Source organism: Denticeps clupeoides, chromosome 7 (assembly GCF_900700375.1).
Source record: "Denticeps clupeoides chromosome 7, fDenClu1.1, whole genome shotgun sequence".
Classification (NCBI taxonomy): Eukaryota; Metazoa; Chordata; class Actinopteri; order Clupeiformes; family Denticipitidae; genus Denticeps; species Denticeps clupeoides.
In genome coordinates, this window is record NC_041713.1 from 5,751,388 (window position 1) to 5,769,414 (window position 18,027).

General features: G+C 42.9%; 1 protein-coding gene across 2 annotated transcripts; it reads left to right on the forward strand.

The window, feature by feature from the left end:
- The first annotated feature begins 1,921 nt into the window (after positions 1-1,921).
- srl (sarcalumenin) lies at positions 1,922-16,548 on the forward strand. 2 transcript variants are annotated; one of them, XM_028985602.1, is made up of 9 exons: positions 1,922-2,013; positions 6,936-7,019; positions 7,199-7,261; positions 9,789-9,887; positions 10,019-10,114; positions 11,932-11,967; positions 13,225-13,341; positions 13,495-13,728; positions 15,193-16,548. In XM_028985602.1, exons 1-9 carry the CDS (start codon positions 1,956-1,958, stop codon positions 16,002-16,004), a joined length of 1,599 nt encoding a protein of 532 aa, XP_028841435.1. In that variant the 5' UTR covers positions 1,922-1,955; the 3' UTR covers positions 16,005-16,548. The 2 variants fall into 2 exon arrangements, with proteins under 2 accessions (XP_028841435.1, XP_028841436.1); XM_028985603.1 differs by lacking the exon at positions 11,932-11,967.
- The last annotated feature ends 1,479 nt before the right edge of the window (positions 16,549-18,027 follow it).

Consider the following 18,027-nt stretch of genomic DNA (forward strand, 5'->3'; position numbering starts at 1 on the left):
TAACTGCCACTGTTAAAAGACAAACGGTTTCAGATTATACCATTGTTCCTATATTATTGATTTACAGCAATTTTACATTTTTTCTATTATTAGGTTTAGCAGGTGGAAGGCAACCAGAAAGAACAAATATTGTGTTGGTGTCACAGTTGTGCAGAGTCACCATATACGGAGAAACCATAGACCAACTACCTGATAACAAAATATATCTGAGGTACCATATACAATGTGGTGCAAAATGGTGCAGTATGGTATTTGATAATACAAAAGTGATGTACACACTGCAAATTATTTTACAGCTACTCACTGACACATCAATCAACATATAAAGCAGTTAATTGGTTTACATAGTTTACACTTAAATCTACCTAAAACAGAATAGAGAATTCTACTGACTGTTCATCAGAATTATAACGGCAACCCTTTTAATTACCATTTTTGATGGTATAACCCTTTGTGTCACTATTACTATTTGACAGTCTTGTGGGAAGATCACTGAACTTATACAGTACAGGTGAGCTAGACTGCAGAGTGAAGGCAAAGGGGCCAACAAGTGCTAAACACCTCTGGGAACTCCTTCAAGACTGTTGGAAAACCATTTCAGGTGACGACCTCTTGAAGCTCATCGAGAGAATGCCAAGAGTGTGCAAAGCAGTAATCAGAGCAAAACAAACTAGAATATAAAACATGTTTTTCAGTTATTTCACATTTTTTGTTAAGTACATAACTCCACATGTGTTCATTCATAGTTTTGATGCCTTCAGTGAGAATCTACCAACGTAAATGGTCATGAAAATAAAGAAAACACATTGAATGAGAAGATGTGTCCAAACGTTTGGCCTGTACTGTATATTTATTTTATATGTTCTATCAGTGCATTTCAGTGCATATAGTGATCCTGAGAATGATGATGGGGGACCCAGATCACTCACTAGGGGGCTTCAGCTCTTGTAGATAACTTCAAGATGTTGTTTCAATTCTTCAGAAACTGGAAGCTCAATTGAATGTATATAAACAGATAACTGCTACATGTCATTTATTTTTAATTTACATTTACAGCATTTATCAGACGCCCTTATCCAGAGCGACTTACAAGTAGTTCACTAGTAACAGGGACAGTCCCCCACCTGGAGCAACTCAGGGTTAAGTGTCTTGATCAGGGACACAATAGTAGTAAGCGGGTCTTCTGGTTCATATGCGAGTGTGTCACCCACTAGGCTACTACCATCCTGTATAGTTCATTTGTTGAGTGCATGTTAACACCACCTCGCTCCAGTGGTCATATGACTGATCAGTGACAAATGGATGTTCTCTAAGGGGCAGATGGTTTTGCCACAAACCACATTTCCCATTGTGTTACATGAACAAGGTACTCCAAATATGTTGTATTGTTTTTGTTTTCATAGAAGCCAAATTCTTGACTTCAGTAAACCTGGGTTAGCAGAAAAGCAGTACGACAAAATAAGAAAATAAGTAACAATGATGAGTAAAGTAATTTGTTGATTCATATTAAGTCATTTGCACTATGGCAGATGTGTTGTGTGTGTTTGAAAGTAATGATGACATCAGTGTCATGTGTTTTCATAAAAGTGAGGCCGTCAGCTGTGTTCCACAGTCACAGCGTAAAAACTCACACACACTTACACACTCACCGCTTCACAAATAGGAGTTACACACTTAGTGTTACCTGATGCAAAAAAGTTCACTCAAAAATTTGCTCCTTACCGATACGCAAGCTCATAGTTTCATTTTACACATGTATAGTATTCTTGTAATAATGCACCGAACCCAGCCCCCCTGCCTCCACCGACACTGAAATTTTGTCACCTCCCCAGACACATTTGCCTCATCCATGCCAGACCCCACCCCTCAATCCCAGGATGGACTCGTGCCCTTTGACCTTTCCTGGCTGATATATATAAAGAGTGTGGAGCTATGAGCGGTCTCCTGGCAGCAAAATGAAGGTCTTTGTCTCGTTCCTCTGCTTCCTGTCTCTGCTGCTTTTTACCAGCGCAGGTAATGTCACCCTTACCCCCAGGACTCGCATGATAATTATATACAGGGAATAGGAGGGATTGTAGGTGTGTATGTTTGTGTGTGTGAGAGCGAGAGCGAAAGAGAAAAGGTGAGAGCTACTGTTCATGAGGTGGACTTGCTCATTGAGACATATCTTCAGATGAGAGGTAGACGTGTTTGAATCGTGATAAAGCTGGCAGAGTGTCGGGCTGGTAAGGGGGAATGAACTCAAGGTATAAATGTACCATCTGTTTGGAGGGGCGGCATTTGCACGTTCCTGCTCTCTGGGGGCTGTTGGATGTCACTGTCACTTGTGTGATTTTGGCCATAGAAGATCAATTGTGTGTTTGAAGTTTGTGTGTGTGCGGTCAAAAACAGAAGTTCTGTTCAGATCAAGGTTCAGATAAAACCTACCCTCAAGACACACAATGAGTTTTACTGAAAGCAGAATGTAATCTAATGCAGTGCTGAAATTATTGTTCTCACATTCTTTAATAATTATGCATGTGTGTATATGTATATGTATGTTTAGATGTATATGTATACGTATAAGTATATGTGTGTTTGTGGCATATCAGTTGTCCAGTAGCATGGCACCAGCTGATGGAAACAAACGCACACAGACTCAGTTACACACAAAAAAGACAAATTAGCATCGTTGAACTGTTTACGCAATTGTTGCATGACATGTTTCTATATTACCTGGCCATTGCGCATGTGATCCATAAGTTGTCTCTCACTGATGTAACACCTGTTTGCCGGGTTTAAACCCCCCGGGTTGACAGCCCGAGGGCGGTCACCAAGCGTTAGCGGTTAGCATGCAGTACCCTTGCCTGTCCTTGGGCCTTCCTCACAGGCCCATCAGACGTCCTGTAATGAGACACCAGCTGCTGTAAGGCCGTCCTGTTCCTGCCCGCCCTCCCCACCCCGGCATTACAGCTGCTCTTTTCCTGCACTGTCACACCACCCACACACTCCCTGTTCCCTTATAGGGCCATGTGCGATCGGGTAAGGCGGGGTTGCCCGCCAGCATGGGGGTCTCCAGCCGGCGACTGTGAGGCTGAGCCTGGCACCCCCGCATACACCAGATAGCCCCTCCGCTGGAGGAAAGGAGGGTGGACGGCCTGTGCAGAACAGTCTCTTTTAGACATGTGAAGATATCAGTGTCAAATGTTCATGTTTTCAGTGCAGGAAGATGCTCCGTGACTAGGGTTGTTGAAATGCTGAGTTGTTTGCAGCGCTGGAGTGATAAGTTACCTTCACGGTGGTGAAACATAAGGAATAAGTGTTGGCTTCATGGTAGGAGGAGAATGGTGGAACAATCATGAGTTTCTGGTGGGAATTTCCATCTAAATGTGCTCAAAGTGTACAAAGAGTTGTCTGATGACCACCCTGTGGTCACAAATCAGCTGTCAACACAAACAACAAGAAGTGCAAAGCATGCTGGGAATGATGTATAGTACCAGCTGGGCACTGGAGTACGTGTGTGGACTTGGTTTGCACATTTTTCGTGGACTCCTGGCCAATCTGCTGCTGACCAGTCAGCTCACTCCAGGGTTAAAGGCCATGTTCCATTCTGGGTAACCAACTGTACGCCCCCACCTCCCCAGCCACAAATAACTATGTACTGTGCGTGGAGCACCTTCGCTTGGGGATTTGAGATCATTGTGTTACATTTAGCCCAGTGCTAGATGTGCATGATCAGCTATGTTGGTTGGGCTACACATTTCTGCTTCAATGCTAGGGGTCACACTGCCGAGTTCATTGTCTTTCATTGTGGTCGGCAAGTTAGATATAACTCTTAAACTCTTGTTGCGTCTCTGCGACTCTTGCAAAAAAACACTTCAATCCTAGTTTGATGATTCATGTTATCTGGCGTATTGCTGGTTTACAAGATCCTCTAGTTCTGTAGTGAGTTTTCATATTCCGACCTAGCACTGGAAATTTGTCCTTCTTGACCAAATTGATTGTGTAGACTAATTGTTGATCGGTTTTTGGGCCTGTTGTAGCTCTAATGATTTAATCACAGCATCCATCACTACCATGCTTCTGCTGATGCTATTCTCATTGCTATTCTCATTTGTTGCAGTCAGAAGACTGCATGATGGTTTAGCATGTGGCACAGAATACCCCTTTGCATGGAACCCTGGGATGCCGTGCCAAAAAAAAAGAAAGTTGTAAGAACAGATGAGTCGCTCATTCAAGGTGACCTTGTGCCTTTCGAAAGGCCATGCAAGTCCCGTGTACCCCTGCCATGACGTTTCTGCCACATCCTAAAAATGATCTCATATGTCCCCTACAGCCTTTCCCACAGAGACAATTCCACCTGGTACGGTTCTGTGGCTGGTGGGGTTGCTTAGTCTTTAATCCCATGAAACTGAGTCTTAGCAAAGCTTCCATTGAAATCTCAAATGGTGTCAATCCCTATGCACAAGGTCATGTCAAATTCATGCGATAATTCATACTCAGTTACAGTGAAGATAACGTGAGTATTTATATTATTCAGTTGTATATTTGTATAAATTTCCCTTTTAACAAAACCATAGACTCAATGAAACAATTGTCATTTGTGAATCAGGCCCTCTGCCACTGTGGAGCTATATTTGTTCTAAAACATGGCAACCAACCCCCTTCAACCAAACTGCCCTGAATAGCTTGCTGACACAGGCCCCAACTGTAATGAGGGGTGTATTAAATTAATCAAAAGACAGTCTTTAGTACATATTAGTCAGCAATTTGCTCAGCTTAGTTCAGCAACCTTTATTCAGGCAAAACTTGACAGTAAGATTTTAAACGCTTGCCACTTTTATTTGTAGAGCACTTGGTTTAATTTCCGACTGCAGCAGTGAACTTGTTTGATGAAATTCTACTTCTACTGTAGCTCATGTTTTCTTGTAGACCATTCAGCAGACTTCAGAGGAACTCCCCTGGCCCTGTCACAAGTGTACGTGTTTGTGTGAACACTAAATCCCTCTTCTCAAAACTCACCTCATTAATCATGTTAATCTAATTTACATATTGGGTACAGCAAAGCAGAACACAGTCTTGTATTTCTGTTTAACAGTGACTGCTGTGGGTCACATGGTCAGGAGTTTGATTTCCGGCTCCAGCTTTATGTTTTCATGCTCCCCCCTTGTTGGCGTGGGTTTCCTCACAGCTCTCTGGTTTCCTCCCGCCACCCAAAGGCATGCACACTATATGGAATGTTGACTCTCAATCAAGGTGTGAGTGACTTGTGTGTGAATAGTGTCCCAGGATGGGCTCCGGCATTAAGATAAGCGGTTATGGATAGTGAGTGAGTAAGTAAATGCAGTTATTATTAATGAATACTCATATTGTATAGATTGCTAGGCCCATTCCAGACCTCCACTGAATGATGCAGGTGTATGTTTGCTAATAAATGTATTCATTAATTATCAGTAAGCAGTTGTGTCTATTTGAAAAAAACTCCCATTAAAAAAAATCTTCGATTGAAATGTCGCTGAATTTCAGAAGACAGCAGAAATTGTGATTTAAAGCTGATTTCCCCTTTAACCTATTCTTCAGTCGGGACTGACACCCTACTTCCTACCCAGCATTCCCCAGCATCATGTAATTTACCCATTATCCCACAGCTGCTGGAGTTCTGTCTAAATATTACTTCAACCATGTGTTACCCAAATGGAACTTGGTTGCCTGGCAACGGACTGAAAGAACAAACCCACCTGGTGCTGTCAGGGTTAACTGTGTCCACTGTGGGTACCCAACACTTCCTCACTATGAATTGAGCTCAGTTTAGCTTCTATTCTGGTCATGAATGTCCTAAGCTGAAAAATGACTGGGGTCTCATTAATATTGTTTTTTAAGGAAATGAGTAGAGCAGAACTGGATTGGTTCTAATTACCTGGCTTCTTCTTGCAGAAGTGAGTCACCTCTAATGCCATAGGTCACTGAACAATGTCAAAGGTCAAGCATATTTAAATACCATTGCCTTTTCTCATTACATGGAATACAGGTTGGTCCAGTTTAAACCAACGTTCACTGATTGTGCTTGATTAGTTGTTGTGCAGATATAATACACTGATTATAACTTTTTATTTATAATTATAACTCATTCCACCACATTTCTATATTAGTAAGCTGTATGTTAATCATGCAACATAAGAAATAACACAACGAGACAGAATGGCTTTATCCAATCTACTCCCTGTAGGATACAGTTTCTCTGTGGCACTGCTTTCAAACACAGTCATTCCTCTGCTCTTCAGGTACAGGGCTGGTGCATCTTCGCTGACTCAGTCTTTGTCTATAGTGCTCTCTATAACCATCTTAAATTACATATTTAGTTGTTCTGAGTGTGCTGCAGGCCGGTGTGTAGGTGTATATAAATATGGCCCAGTGGTTGTGTTATCCTGATAAGTGATAATCAGATTCCAGAACTTGGCCGATATTCATCTGTGTCTGGCTCAGCGTCCCGGGCTGGACAAGGTTAGGTTACATGAGCATTCTGGGAAGACCCAGCTACTTCCACGTGGCTTCCACTTTAGCGTAACAGGCGAAGGGTAGGAGAGGGTCTTTCGAAGGGTAGAGGGGGTGCTTAATGCCAGACAGTAAGATGGATCCCCTACAGCTGAGAGTCATTCTTAGCTACATTCCGGTTCTTTCTAGAATCAGGGCTGGGTCTGCGCATGTGCAGAGTGCATCTGAGACAGATAGTGGGCACAGTTATCCAGATCAGCTGATAGTGAAGAGTATATTTAAAACTGTTTATTACTTTTTGGTTAATGACTTCCCCATAAGAAACACATTACATGCAAAGAGTGAAAGTACTTGAGCTCAAAAGGCACTGCCATGACATGATTAGTCTATCACATTTAACATTAAAAACATTTAAACTGCATGGAAACAGACTTAAAAAGCTTTTCTCTTTTTTTCCCAACAAGATGGAGACAATCCCATCCCCAGTGCTAGTTCTGACCCAGAGGTGACACTCCACGTTCAACCAAGTACAGAGAATGAAATGACAGGTACAGCAGGGGAAATATCAATAAATTAGAGTAAACATTTAAGGCTTTTAATGTGCCAATGTATACATTTATATTAATGTGTACAGTTCACCTACCAAAAACATTTATCGAAATGAAGAAACTTTTTTTTACACCTACAAGTAAGTGAGATTAAATGGCTGTTCTCTTTTCCTACAAAGGTGGAGACAGTCCCACTGATAGTTCTGAGGCAGAAGAGCCAAATACAGGAAGTGAAATAACAGGTACAGAGGGAAACAACAAAAAACAAAATGACATGCACTTTTACAATCACGGTTAATGTAAAAAATATACCATAATTCAGTAGTTCAGTAGGGATCGCTTTAACTCTTTATGAAAGGGGACATTTTAATCTCCTTCTTTTTTACATATTAAGCAGTCAATTATTGTATTGTGGCTTCAAGTGGACCGAGTCACTAACGATCCATACTATCACAGCCAGCTCTCACTAATATTGTAATTTGGATTTTAAAAGAGAATATTAAACAATATTAATTTCTTTTACAGAAAGCTGCTTCATAGCTGTATTGCTTGAGTGCTATTTTGGCTGCCATGTGTTCTCACATTTTTTTTTTCGATGAAAGATTTTGGAATTTATAGGTCTGTATTACAGGTCAGATGAAAATAAAGCCTGTAAAGTCTGTATGTTTGGATTTTTAGTAAATTTTCCCCAAATTACATTTCTTTGGCATGCGATAGCGGAATGCAGACCTTCTTTCAAAATGTTGAATGGCATGGATGAAAATGTGCTGCCTGCCAGTCATCTGCTAAAGCTCTGTGCAAGACGAAGCTTCCGCCTCAGTTGGCCGAGCTTGTCAGCATTTCTAACATCATGGTCTTAAATGCAGAGCGGCGCATGTGCACGCGCTGCGCCCCAAACACACACTATAGCTCCTGAGTTCTGTCTGGAATCTCTGGCCGTGAGAAATCCTCCATGCTCCCAGGTTATGGAGGTGTGAATCAGTGCGATCTGCCGACTATGTCTAAATTTAGACGTGAGCCATGCTTCGTGCCCAGCAACCACCACATCACACACACACACACACACACACACACACACACACACACAAAAGACACAACTGGCACAGAGCTTCAGAAACTGCAGCACGGGCATACTCAACAACTACAACACAATGACCATAACAACAGATAACCAAGCATCAATAAGCACAACCAATCACAGTTTCAATTACAACTACAACAACAACGAATGTTCCACGCTGAAAACACAGAACCTGTTCTGCAATGACGCTTCAGTCAGAGTCAGTGCTAGTGCTGTCCCTGCCTTGAGTGAAGATTGACAGGCGCAAGTCGAGTACACACGATAAGGAGACACCCCTGACAAGCCCATGACCTCCGATTGCTGCAGGGAGACGGTTGTTCCCTGTTTTGGGGGTGTTATGAACTGGGGAGTCCCTCAGACTCTGTCCATCCCACCTTTGCGAGACCATGGCAACTGCTCATAAATAGACTCCTCTTTTGTTACCTATTTTTAGATTGTGCTCTAACGTGCCATCTGAACAATGAGTGTCATTACAAATCAAGCCTGTGATCATACATCAACCCTGGTCTTGCCCCTTTTTGTCCATTTCTGAAGAGAATCAGTGATAAAGCAACAGAGCGGCCTGTGGTTTTTTCCATTTATGTCTGCTGCTCGGAGCACAGAGGGCTGGCATCATGGGCACCATGGGAATTGAGTATGGGCACTGAACTAAGGTCTAAATTTGGAGGAGTCACCCAAAGAGCATGGAGGCCTGAGATGCAGAGCATTTATTTATGCCACTCACTGCTCAGAGGATAGACCATGGCACTATAATTATTTAGCTGTGTTGCCAGATATATGATTGATTCGACCAAAAAACAAACAACTATGGTTTCTAACTTTCATGCGTACTTCCTGTACTAATCAGAAATTAGACCTTAATCAGAAATTAGTTCTGGAAAAGTGACAAGTTGTCATTATGATACACACATCAACAAGCACAGGGTTATTGATAACCAATGGCATTGTGGGGCAGTGGTGGCCTAGCGGTTAAGGAAGAGGCCCCGTAATCCGAAGGTTCGTGGTTTGAGGTGCCACTGAGCAAAGCACCGTCCCCACACACTGCTCCCTGGGTGCCTGTCATGGCTGCCCACTGCTCACTCAGGGTGATGGGTTAAATGCAGAGGACAAATTTCACTGTGTGCTGTGCTGCTGTGTATCACGTGACAATCACTTCACTCTCTTTCTTCTTTCTTTCTTTCACTTTCTTTCTTTCTTCTTCTTCAATATGGATGTTTCATTTTCCCAAACCTGGCAACAGCACAGCCTAGAGAAAGTTTTTGGGTGGTTATACAGTGAACTAAACAGTGCTGGATGATCTTTACTGTGGTTGGTGCACCTAAGGCAAACCTCTGGTCATTGGATGATTGGCTTGATTGGATGCATGATTTTCTGGCCAAAGCGCTACTGTTTTGATGTTGTGAAAGGTCTTTTCTGTCTTTAGTCTTTGTCGAGTGATGAATTTTCTGTATATGCTCTAAAAATGTTTTGGCTTAAGTGTCCCGCATGGTTGACAGTGCAGTACATTTCAATGAGGACGTTTGCTGGTTTTAGTACACCTGTCTCATCATGGCAACTAGCTTCTGATCCCTGCTGAGTACAGTCGAGAATTCTACATTCCATTCAGTGCAATTACCCTAATCCCCGTTAAAGGGAATTCTGAATGAAATTTATGCTTGAGATTCTAATCCACTCATGACTTCCAACAGAGGAAGAGGAGGATGTGCTCTCGTCCATCCTGAGAGACCGCTCACACATTGAGGACACCCTGAGGCTTGCCTCAGAAGATAACGCTGGACACTATGCAGGTGTGTGCATTTGGGTGTGCACTCTTGGAAGATGGGCAAGTTGTGCATGCTTGGTTGAGAAATTGTCTTCCAAAAAAAGGACGTCCTCACGCATCCAGAGTTTACTGTGCTTACTCTGCTCCCTCTCTCAGCTGCCCTGCAGAAGTTGAGGAAGATCTACCACTCCTCCATTAAGCCAATGGAACAGGCCTACAAGTACAATGAGCTGCGACAGCATGAGATCTCAGGTATGCCCCATCCTGTCTCATCACCCCATTGTGTTAGACTCTGAGGTCGCCACTGGTTACTCCTCAACCCTGGAAAATCGTCCATATTGCATTTTCAGCAGAAAGATATTTTTTCATTCGGTCTTCAAACAGTATTTTCACACTCTTTGGGCCTGGCGTATGGTTTTGTATACCAACTTACAGCATACATCCCATTGTTAGGGTTCTTGTTGGGATACCCTGCTGCCTAACCTGTGTAATGAGATAGCCCTCCAGTGGCCAAGCATGGTAACTAACCCCCAGACTTATCAAGCACTTATTGTAAAATAACAGCTCAGTTAACGTGGTTTAAACAATCGCGCTGGAACATTTGTAGAGGATTCTTGACAACCACTCTCACAGTTGTAAAGTGAATACACTAGACGATGGCTGGAGTTTAGATATAAAACGACTGTGTCTAACATGTGAAGCCAAGCATTCCCAGGAGCTCAAACACAGAGTAGAATATACTAAATCCATTCATTCATTTATTGCTCACGTTTGCCATCTCTGGTCAAAGATGTGCTGATGTCACTTTTTTTTTTTTTTTTTTTTTGCCTCTGCACACTTTTCTGAACTCCACAACACTTTCGTAGTGAATGAGCCAATCAGACCTGATTTCCAGGACATGACAGCTATGCTTTTTTCGAATTGTAATCCATGCTAGCTAATATAGAATGTAGACTAACCAGAAATATGGTGTCGAAGACACTGAGTATTGGAAAACTGCATTTATCTTGCCATCTGGTTATCTAAGTAACAAAGAGAAAACAGACAACAGTGTGGGTGCTGTAATAGCTGCAATAGACATAGCATCTGGGGAGTGTTCGTTTATGTCAGATGAAGTATGTCTTCAGGAGTTAAATAGATTAAAACAAGAAAGGTCTGAGAGGAGGAACTAACTACCCACCCAGCCCTGTGTAATTATTTCTGACATGCTCCTCCCTTCCTCCTCCCCTTCCATCCATTTTCTTTGATCTCAGGACCACATCAGCTGCCACACCAAACATGCAGACAGATTATCAATGCATTGATTTCAGAATTCTCACACTCATGAGCACTCCCAACAGGTTGTGTTCAGTTTAGCGCCTCCAAAAGTAAAATGTGCTTTCACACTGGCTATTAAACAAGTTAATCATGTAGTCATGTAGGGCAGTGGTGGCCTAGCAGTTAAGGAAGCAGCCCTGTAATCAGAAGGTTGCCGGTTCGAATCCTGAGCCGCCTGGGTGCCATTGAGGTGCCACTGAGCAAAGCACCGTCCCCACATACTGCTCCACGGGCGCCTGTCATGGCTGCCCACTGCTCACTGAGGGTGATGGGATAAATGCAGAGGACAAATTTCACTGTGTGCACTGTGTGCTGTGCTGCTGTGTATCACATGTGACAATCACTTCACTTTCTTTATTGGTGTAGAATTGTTATGAAAGAAAACAAAAACATTTTTTTGAAGAAATGCTTTTTACTTACTTTAGCGGTAAATAAATCTCTGTTCTGTTCCTGGGAATTTGTATGTTAGTATTAATAAATTTGCCGATATCAGGGAAAGGTGCATCTGTCGTTATATAGTGATTATTTATTATTTTTAATCTAAAAAAACAAAGCTTTTTTCATTAAATGGCTCTGAGGTTAACAAAAAAGCCATTTCCGGACCTAATCCACCATCTCACTACCCCACACTTCAGTCCGCTTTCAGACAAAAGTGTGCAGTCCTTTCTCCATCTTGTTTTTTCCCCCTTCCTTCTTCATTTCACCTGTCGCTCTCCTTTCCCCACCCTTTCACTTCATCGCCCACCTAACAGCCTATCCTGGAAGAACGCTGGGTGACTCGGCCACAGGTGGGTAGAAATAGGCTCTTGCATGCATACCTGGCTTCAGGTAGCATTTATTTGCTTTCTGGATTATTTTTCAGCACTTGACTGAGCCTGTCCGGCAAACTCAATCAAGTGCAGGCAAGAATCGGAAAGGAAATAAATCCTATTTGCTCCCCAGGTCTGCGCACATGCATGGCGCTGCCTACTGCCCGGGTCTGTGGACCCTCCCTCCTTCACCCCACCACCCTCCTTCAACACACCCGCAAACACCTCTGGGCTGCCATCCTCCCACTGGTCCATTCTGAATATTGGGTGACACATCCAGCCATGTAACAGAATCTGCTGCTCATTCCATGGTGAATTAACACGCACTGTGAGCTTTCAGTATTCACGATCTAATTCACACACTACATTCTGTACTAATCCATTAAGAACAAGCAGGGCTGTGTACCAAAACATTGGGAATGTTATACATATTCCATACGCACAAGTAGTGGAGACACATGCATTAGTGTTTCTGTGTGTGAGCCTTTGTGTGTGTGTAAAGTGATGTTGGCCCATTGTATTTCTCTAGTTTTGAGCCTGTAAATGCAAGTAAACAACAAAAAAGGAAATCTCGACATACAACCCGAGCATTCTCCCATTTCCTGTACCACACTGCACGCCATCCTTCTCCTCTGCCATTTATCATCACTGTTTCATTTCTTGCCATTGCTAAGTTTGTCTGTTTGTCCTCCATAGTCACTTTTTGTGCATTGTTAGAGCTCTCACATCGGTAGTAAACTGCTAGTAATTTCACCATGTCTCATTGTGTGTGCTGCATGCCATTCGGATTATTCTGCTGCAACCTGTTGCTTGCTGTTCCCATTTCCCATGTGCAGGGGGCGCCGATGGGTTTTGTTTCGTTGAGATCAAAACGGCCATGTTGCGAGAGGAACTTTCCAGCTTCACCGCAGTGCTAAACATGCTTGGATTCACATGGCCTGTGGTCAAAGTGTTAAAAAGAAGAGTTTGATATTTGATTCTTTTGATCATTTAAATCAATTCAGCAATGGCACAGCAAAATCCTATCAGTAGAAAGGGCACCAATGTTCCAAATTCCAACAAAACAATATAGTTTTTCCAAAATTGAATGTGTCGATTGTATTACATTTTTAACATCAGGCAATTAAAGTTATGAGTATTCAGTAAAATGTTTATCCTTGAAAACTTATCACAAATTCCATGAACCTGATATGTACAACTATTGTATCTCAATGTGTGTTTATTTGTGCGTTTCAGATGGGGAGATCACGTCTAAGCCCATGGTGCTGTTTCTGGGGCCTTGGAGTGTAGGCAAGTCTTCCATGATCAACTATTTGCTTGGACTCCAGGACACGCCATACCAGCTCTATACAGGTGAGTCCTGGATCTTTGTCAGACCTTTACACAATGTCAATGTTAGCTTTGTGAATCACAATATATCTCCTCTGTATATATTGCACATTCCAGAGCAGAGTCTATTTTTATTTGTTTATATATATTCATATACATACATTAATTTCTCTGCAGGCGCTGAGCCCACTACCTCAGAGTTTACAGTGATTATGCATGGCGATAAAATTCGCTCCATTGAGGGCATTGTGATGGCGGCCGACAGCTCCCGCTCCTTCTCTCCACTGGAAAAGTTTGGACAAAACTTCCTAGAGAAACTGGTTGGCATTGAAATGCCCCACAAGCTCCTGGAAAGGGTCACGTTTGTGGACACACCTGGAATCATTGAGAACCGCAAACAGCAGGAGAGAGGTAACAAATGCTTACTTACACCTCATTCAAGTTTCATTTTACTGTGCTTTAGCTGTCACTGTCTTTCACTTAGACCTCAAAGCACTCTCACTGTACTCTCAACAACTATAGTCGATCCTGGCCTACTCCCACTGTCATTCAAGCCCAAGTGATACTTAACTAAAACCTCTTCTATACTCATTCACTCTCTAACAAGCTCCTCACCAATCTCCAAGCTAGATTAGTCCTGAGCTGACCTCTCACTCCACACAAAGCCTTCTGCATTGATCCTAACCCTCAGTCCTTCTCAATCTTTAGTCAGCCCAACTAAACCCTGACTCTCCAATACCTGCTCAGTCTCAACTAATCCATAAATCAGTTACCATCAATCTTTACTCAGTCACTCTATCTTCTCTAATACCCACCCGACCTCAACTCATTGCAAAGTGTTGTCCTCAACCTTCAGTCAACCCCCATATGCCTTTATCCTTGTCCTACCTACGTTCTCACAGAGCCCCCATATGCTTTAGTGTCTCTGGAACCCCTGACAGCTCGTGGTGTGAAGCAGCTGACTGGTTATCCCGGCAATTCTTCTCTAGCCATATCTGGCCAGACCCCTCCAGCAACATACAGTAACTGGATTCTCCTTAATTAGAAAGAGATGTCATCACCAGAGTGATTCCATCTGGATGACAAGTTTCAAGGGATGCCACCAGATGGATGAAGGCGATTGTGCTATGGCAGAGAACTAATTAAAGATGAAGCAATTAGTTAGATGTGATTTAAGTTAAATAATCATCACTAATTCCACAATTTCACAGACATCTGTTTTCAAATGACACACACGCACACACTTTTTAATGACCGTCAGCTAACAGTGCCTGCATATCACTCTAAGATGAGATTCAGACTACATGACTTTCGAACTGATCAGCAATGGGTGTGGAGTATGTTGATATGGGCTTGTGTTGAAGGGTGGGGCATACATTAAAAGACAGAAGTTGACTTAATGCACGTTGTCATAGTCTCTGTTCGAGGTACCCGAATACTAATATATGCGTGAGGCATATGACAGAGGAAGGAGTTGACGCAGGACTTGATGGATGAAAAAAACAAGTGCTATGGGTTGAGTTAGGAATGATCACTTTAAAAAAAAATGCAAAAGTGAAAATGGAAAACATATTATATCAGGAAACATATTAGCACTGCAGTTGTGGCACTGCTCTGTGCTTGTCTGCAATGATGAGAACACCTTTGACCACGTTTGTACAATTACTACCTCAAAAATCATCTTGAAAGCTCAGCATCCCATTCCTGGGAGTTCAATTCATACAAAAATGCTTAAACGCATATATGGGCAATGACATAAAATCATGTAGTCTGAGTTTGGTTTAGTGTATAGAGGGTCCTTAAAGTCTTGGAAGCCATTGCGAGTGCTCTAGACATTGATACTTAACATATTTTTTTCTTCTTGTCCCAACCCAGGGTACCCCTTTAATGATGTGTGTCAGTGGTTCATTGATCGCGCAGACCTGATATTTGTGGTGTTTGACCCCACCAAGCTAGACGTCGGCCTGGAGTTGGAGATGCTCTTCCGCCAGCTGAAGGGACGTGAGTCACAAATCCGCATCATCCTCAACAAGGCCGACAACCTGGCCACGCAGGACCTTATGCGTGTCTACGGTGCCCTCTTCTGGAGCCTTGCCCCTCTCATCAATGTCACTGAACCTCCCCGTGTCTATGTCAGCTCCTTCTGGCCCTATGACTATGCCCCTGACACCAGCCGTGAGCTCTTTAAGCGTGAGGAGATCTCTCTCCTGGAGGACCTCAACCAGGTGATCGAGAACCGCCTGGAGAACAAGATTGCCTTCATCCGTCAACACGGCATTCGTGTTCGCATTCATGCTCTGTTGGTAGACCGCTATGTCCAGACCTTCAAGGATAAGATGAGCTTCTTCAGTGACCCAGAGTTAGTCTTCAATGAGATCGTGGAAGAGCCTGACAAATTTTACATCTTCAAGTCCATTCTTGCCAAAACCAACGTGAGCAAGTTTGACCTGCCCAATAAGGATGCCTACCGTGACTTCTTTGGCATAAACCCAATAAGCAGCTTCAAGCAGCTATCATCGCAATGCTCCTACATGGGTGGCTGCCTGCTGGAGAAGATCGAGAGGGCGATCACCACGGACCTGCCAGGCCTCCTCAGCAGCATCACCTCCGGCAAGAACCCCACGCTGACTTCCTGCGAGGCCACTGGTTGTGGGGAAAAGCCCAAAAACCGCTACCGGAGAAACTGAGAGAGGAGACAGGGAGGGAGAGGAGGAGAGGAGAAGGAAGGAGCAGAGAGAGGGAGGAGTGGAGATAAACGTCGAGCTGATCTAGCTCATCCCACAGCTCCGTGATAGAGGAAGAGGTGTGGGAGGAGGGCGGGCATGTCTTTTAGTTCTTTTTATTTTTGTTCTTGGAGGGAGGCGGGGAGGTGTGTGTTAGTTTCCATACAGCCGAGAAGGTACAGAACAGAACTGGGACAGAGAGAAGGCCTTGGAGAAGAGTTGAGTCTAGTTACGCTACATAAAAGATCCGTCTCCTCTCTCCCTGGCATGGTCACATGAACTGTCTGCAGTTTTCTTTTTTTTTTTTTTTGGCGTGGGGTGGTGGTGTATAACCATGAGAAAAAAAAAAACATGTTAAAAAAATGTAAAAAGAGAAAAATGTAACTTTACAATGTGGGAATGAAGAATTCAGAGCCATTCTGTGTGATTAAAGCAGGGAACTGGAAAAAAGGAAATTGCCAACTGTGCAAGTTTTCTATTAAAACGAGAAAAAGAAAAAAACTCAAAACATCTGTGGTGTAACTTTTTTTTAAATTGTCCAGGTTTTGATATATAGGTGAACTCTCAGAGGTAGTGACCAGCTCAACCAGTGAGTTCACCCATCAGCGACATGGACTTCTTAACGCTGCATGTCAAATGCTGAGTCAGCCAAGTGATATTAAACAAGCTTACCTCTTACTTTTTCACTCATTCTTTAACTGTCTCACACACATATTGTGTACAAATACACACACAGAGGTTAGATAGTAAATTCCAGAGTGCATTATCAATGGTCACTAGATATAAATATGACAGATAAGATGTATTTGACCCCTTTATTTAATTTTTTTCTTTTCTTGGGTGTAGTGTGTGTATGATACCAGCAGCTGAAGCTTAAGGTCATAGGCCATGGCCTTTAAATGGGACAAGCATTATTTGTTGACCTCTGATGTATGAATTAATTGATTTCACAGTGTTTCAATAAAATGTCTCAGTGCTCCACAATATAAGTGGCTGTACAATACCTCGATACTGTCGTGTAAATTAATCTAAGATGTGAGTGTGCAACAATTTGCCTGCAGTGCAACTGACTGATTATTGAACTGTGATGTTGTGTCCAGGATATGGAATTAATCTCTTTTAGCTATGCGGCAAACTAGCAGATATATGAGATACTTGACCCGAGATGGGGAGGAGCACAGGTCTTTAAAACTCATGCATATGACACAGCGCTACATCAAGGTTAGCTTCCTAACTCTCTACTACTGAGGCATTACTCTCAGTACTTTTTCGAGCCCTTTTGGTGCAAGCTCATGATTGGTTTATGATTGTTTAGTTGTGTTCCTTAAAGTTTGTCAGAATTTGTAGGTTTTTGTTTGTTCACCCGCCTCTTGAGAATTGACCATAAGTCAAGTTTCCTGGCCATGGACCCAAAATTTCAATGTTTTGTTCCTCGAGCCACTTAGTTATCACTTTGGCCTTATATCATTGTGCTCCATCATGTTGGCAAAGGCATTGTTATTCACCAATCTGTTCTTGAATGGTTTTTGAGTGAGCCCACTCCCTTGGATGAGAAGCAGCCCCACACATGAATGGTCTCAGGATGCTTTCCTGATGGCATGAGATACAACTGATGGTAGTACTCATATCATCATATCTATCATTTTCCCAGACAATCAGAAAGCTTAATCAGCGGGTACTGATGGCCTAGCAGGTAAGGAAGCGGCCCCCGTAGTCAGATGGTTGCCGGTTCGAACGCCGATCCGCCAAGGTGCCACTGAGCAAAGCACCGTCCCCACACACTGCTCCCCAGGCACCTGTCATGGCTGCCCACTGCTCACTAAGGGTCATGGGTTAAAAGAAGAGGACTTTTTTTATGTGCATTGTGCTGTGCTATGTATCACAATGACAATCACTTCACTTTCACTTCACTTTCATCAGAAAAATGCTTTTACCTCAGTCATAAGCAGTCCAATCCCTGTACTTTTGCAGAATGTCAGTCTGCCCT

Excerpts from the sequence above, each read along its gene's own strand:
- srl (XM_028985602.1), top strand. The coding sequence starts at position 1,956 with ATGAAGGTCTTTGTCTCGTTCCTCTGCTTCCTGTCTCTGCTGCTTTTT. Across the intron at positions 9,888-10,018 it reads TAACGCTGGACACTATGCAG|CTGCCCTGCAGAAGTTGAGG; the intron begins GTGTGTGCATTT and ends TCCCTCTCTCAG. Across the intron at positions 11,968-13,224 it reads GCTGGGTGACTCGGCCACAG|ATGGGGAGATCACGTCTAAG; the intron begins GTGGGTAGAAAT and ends TGTGCGTTTCAG.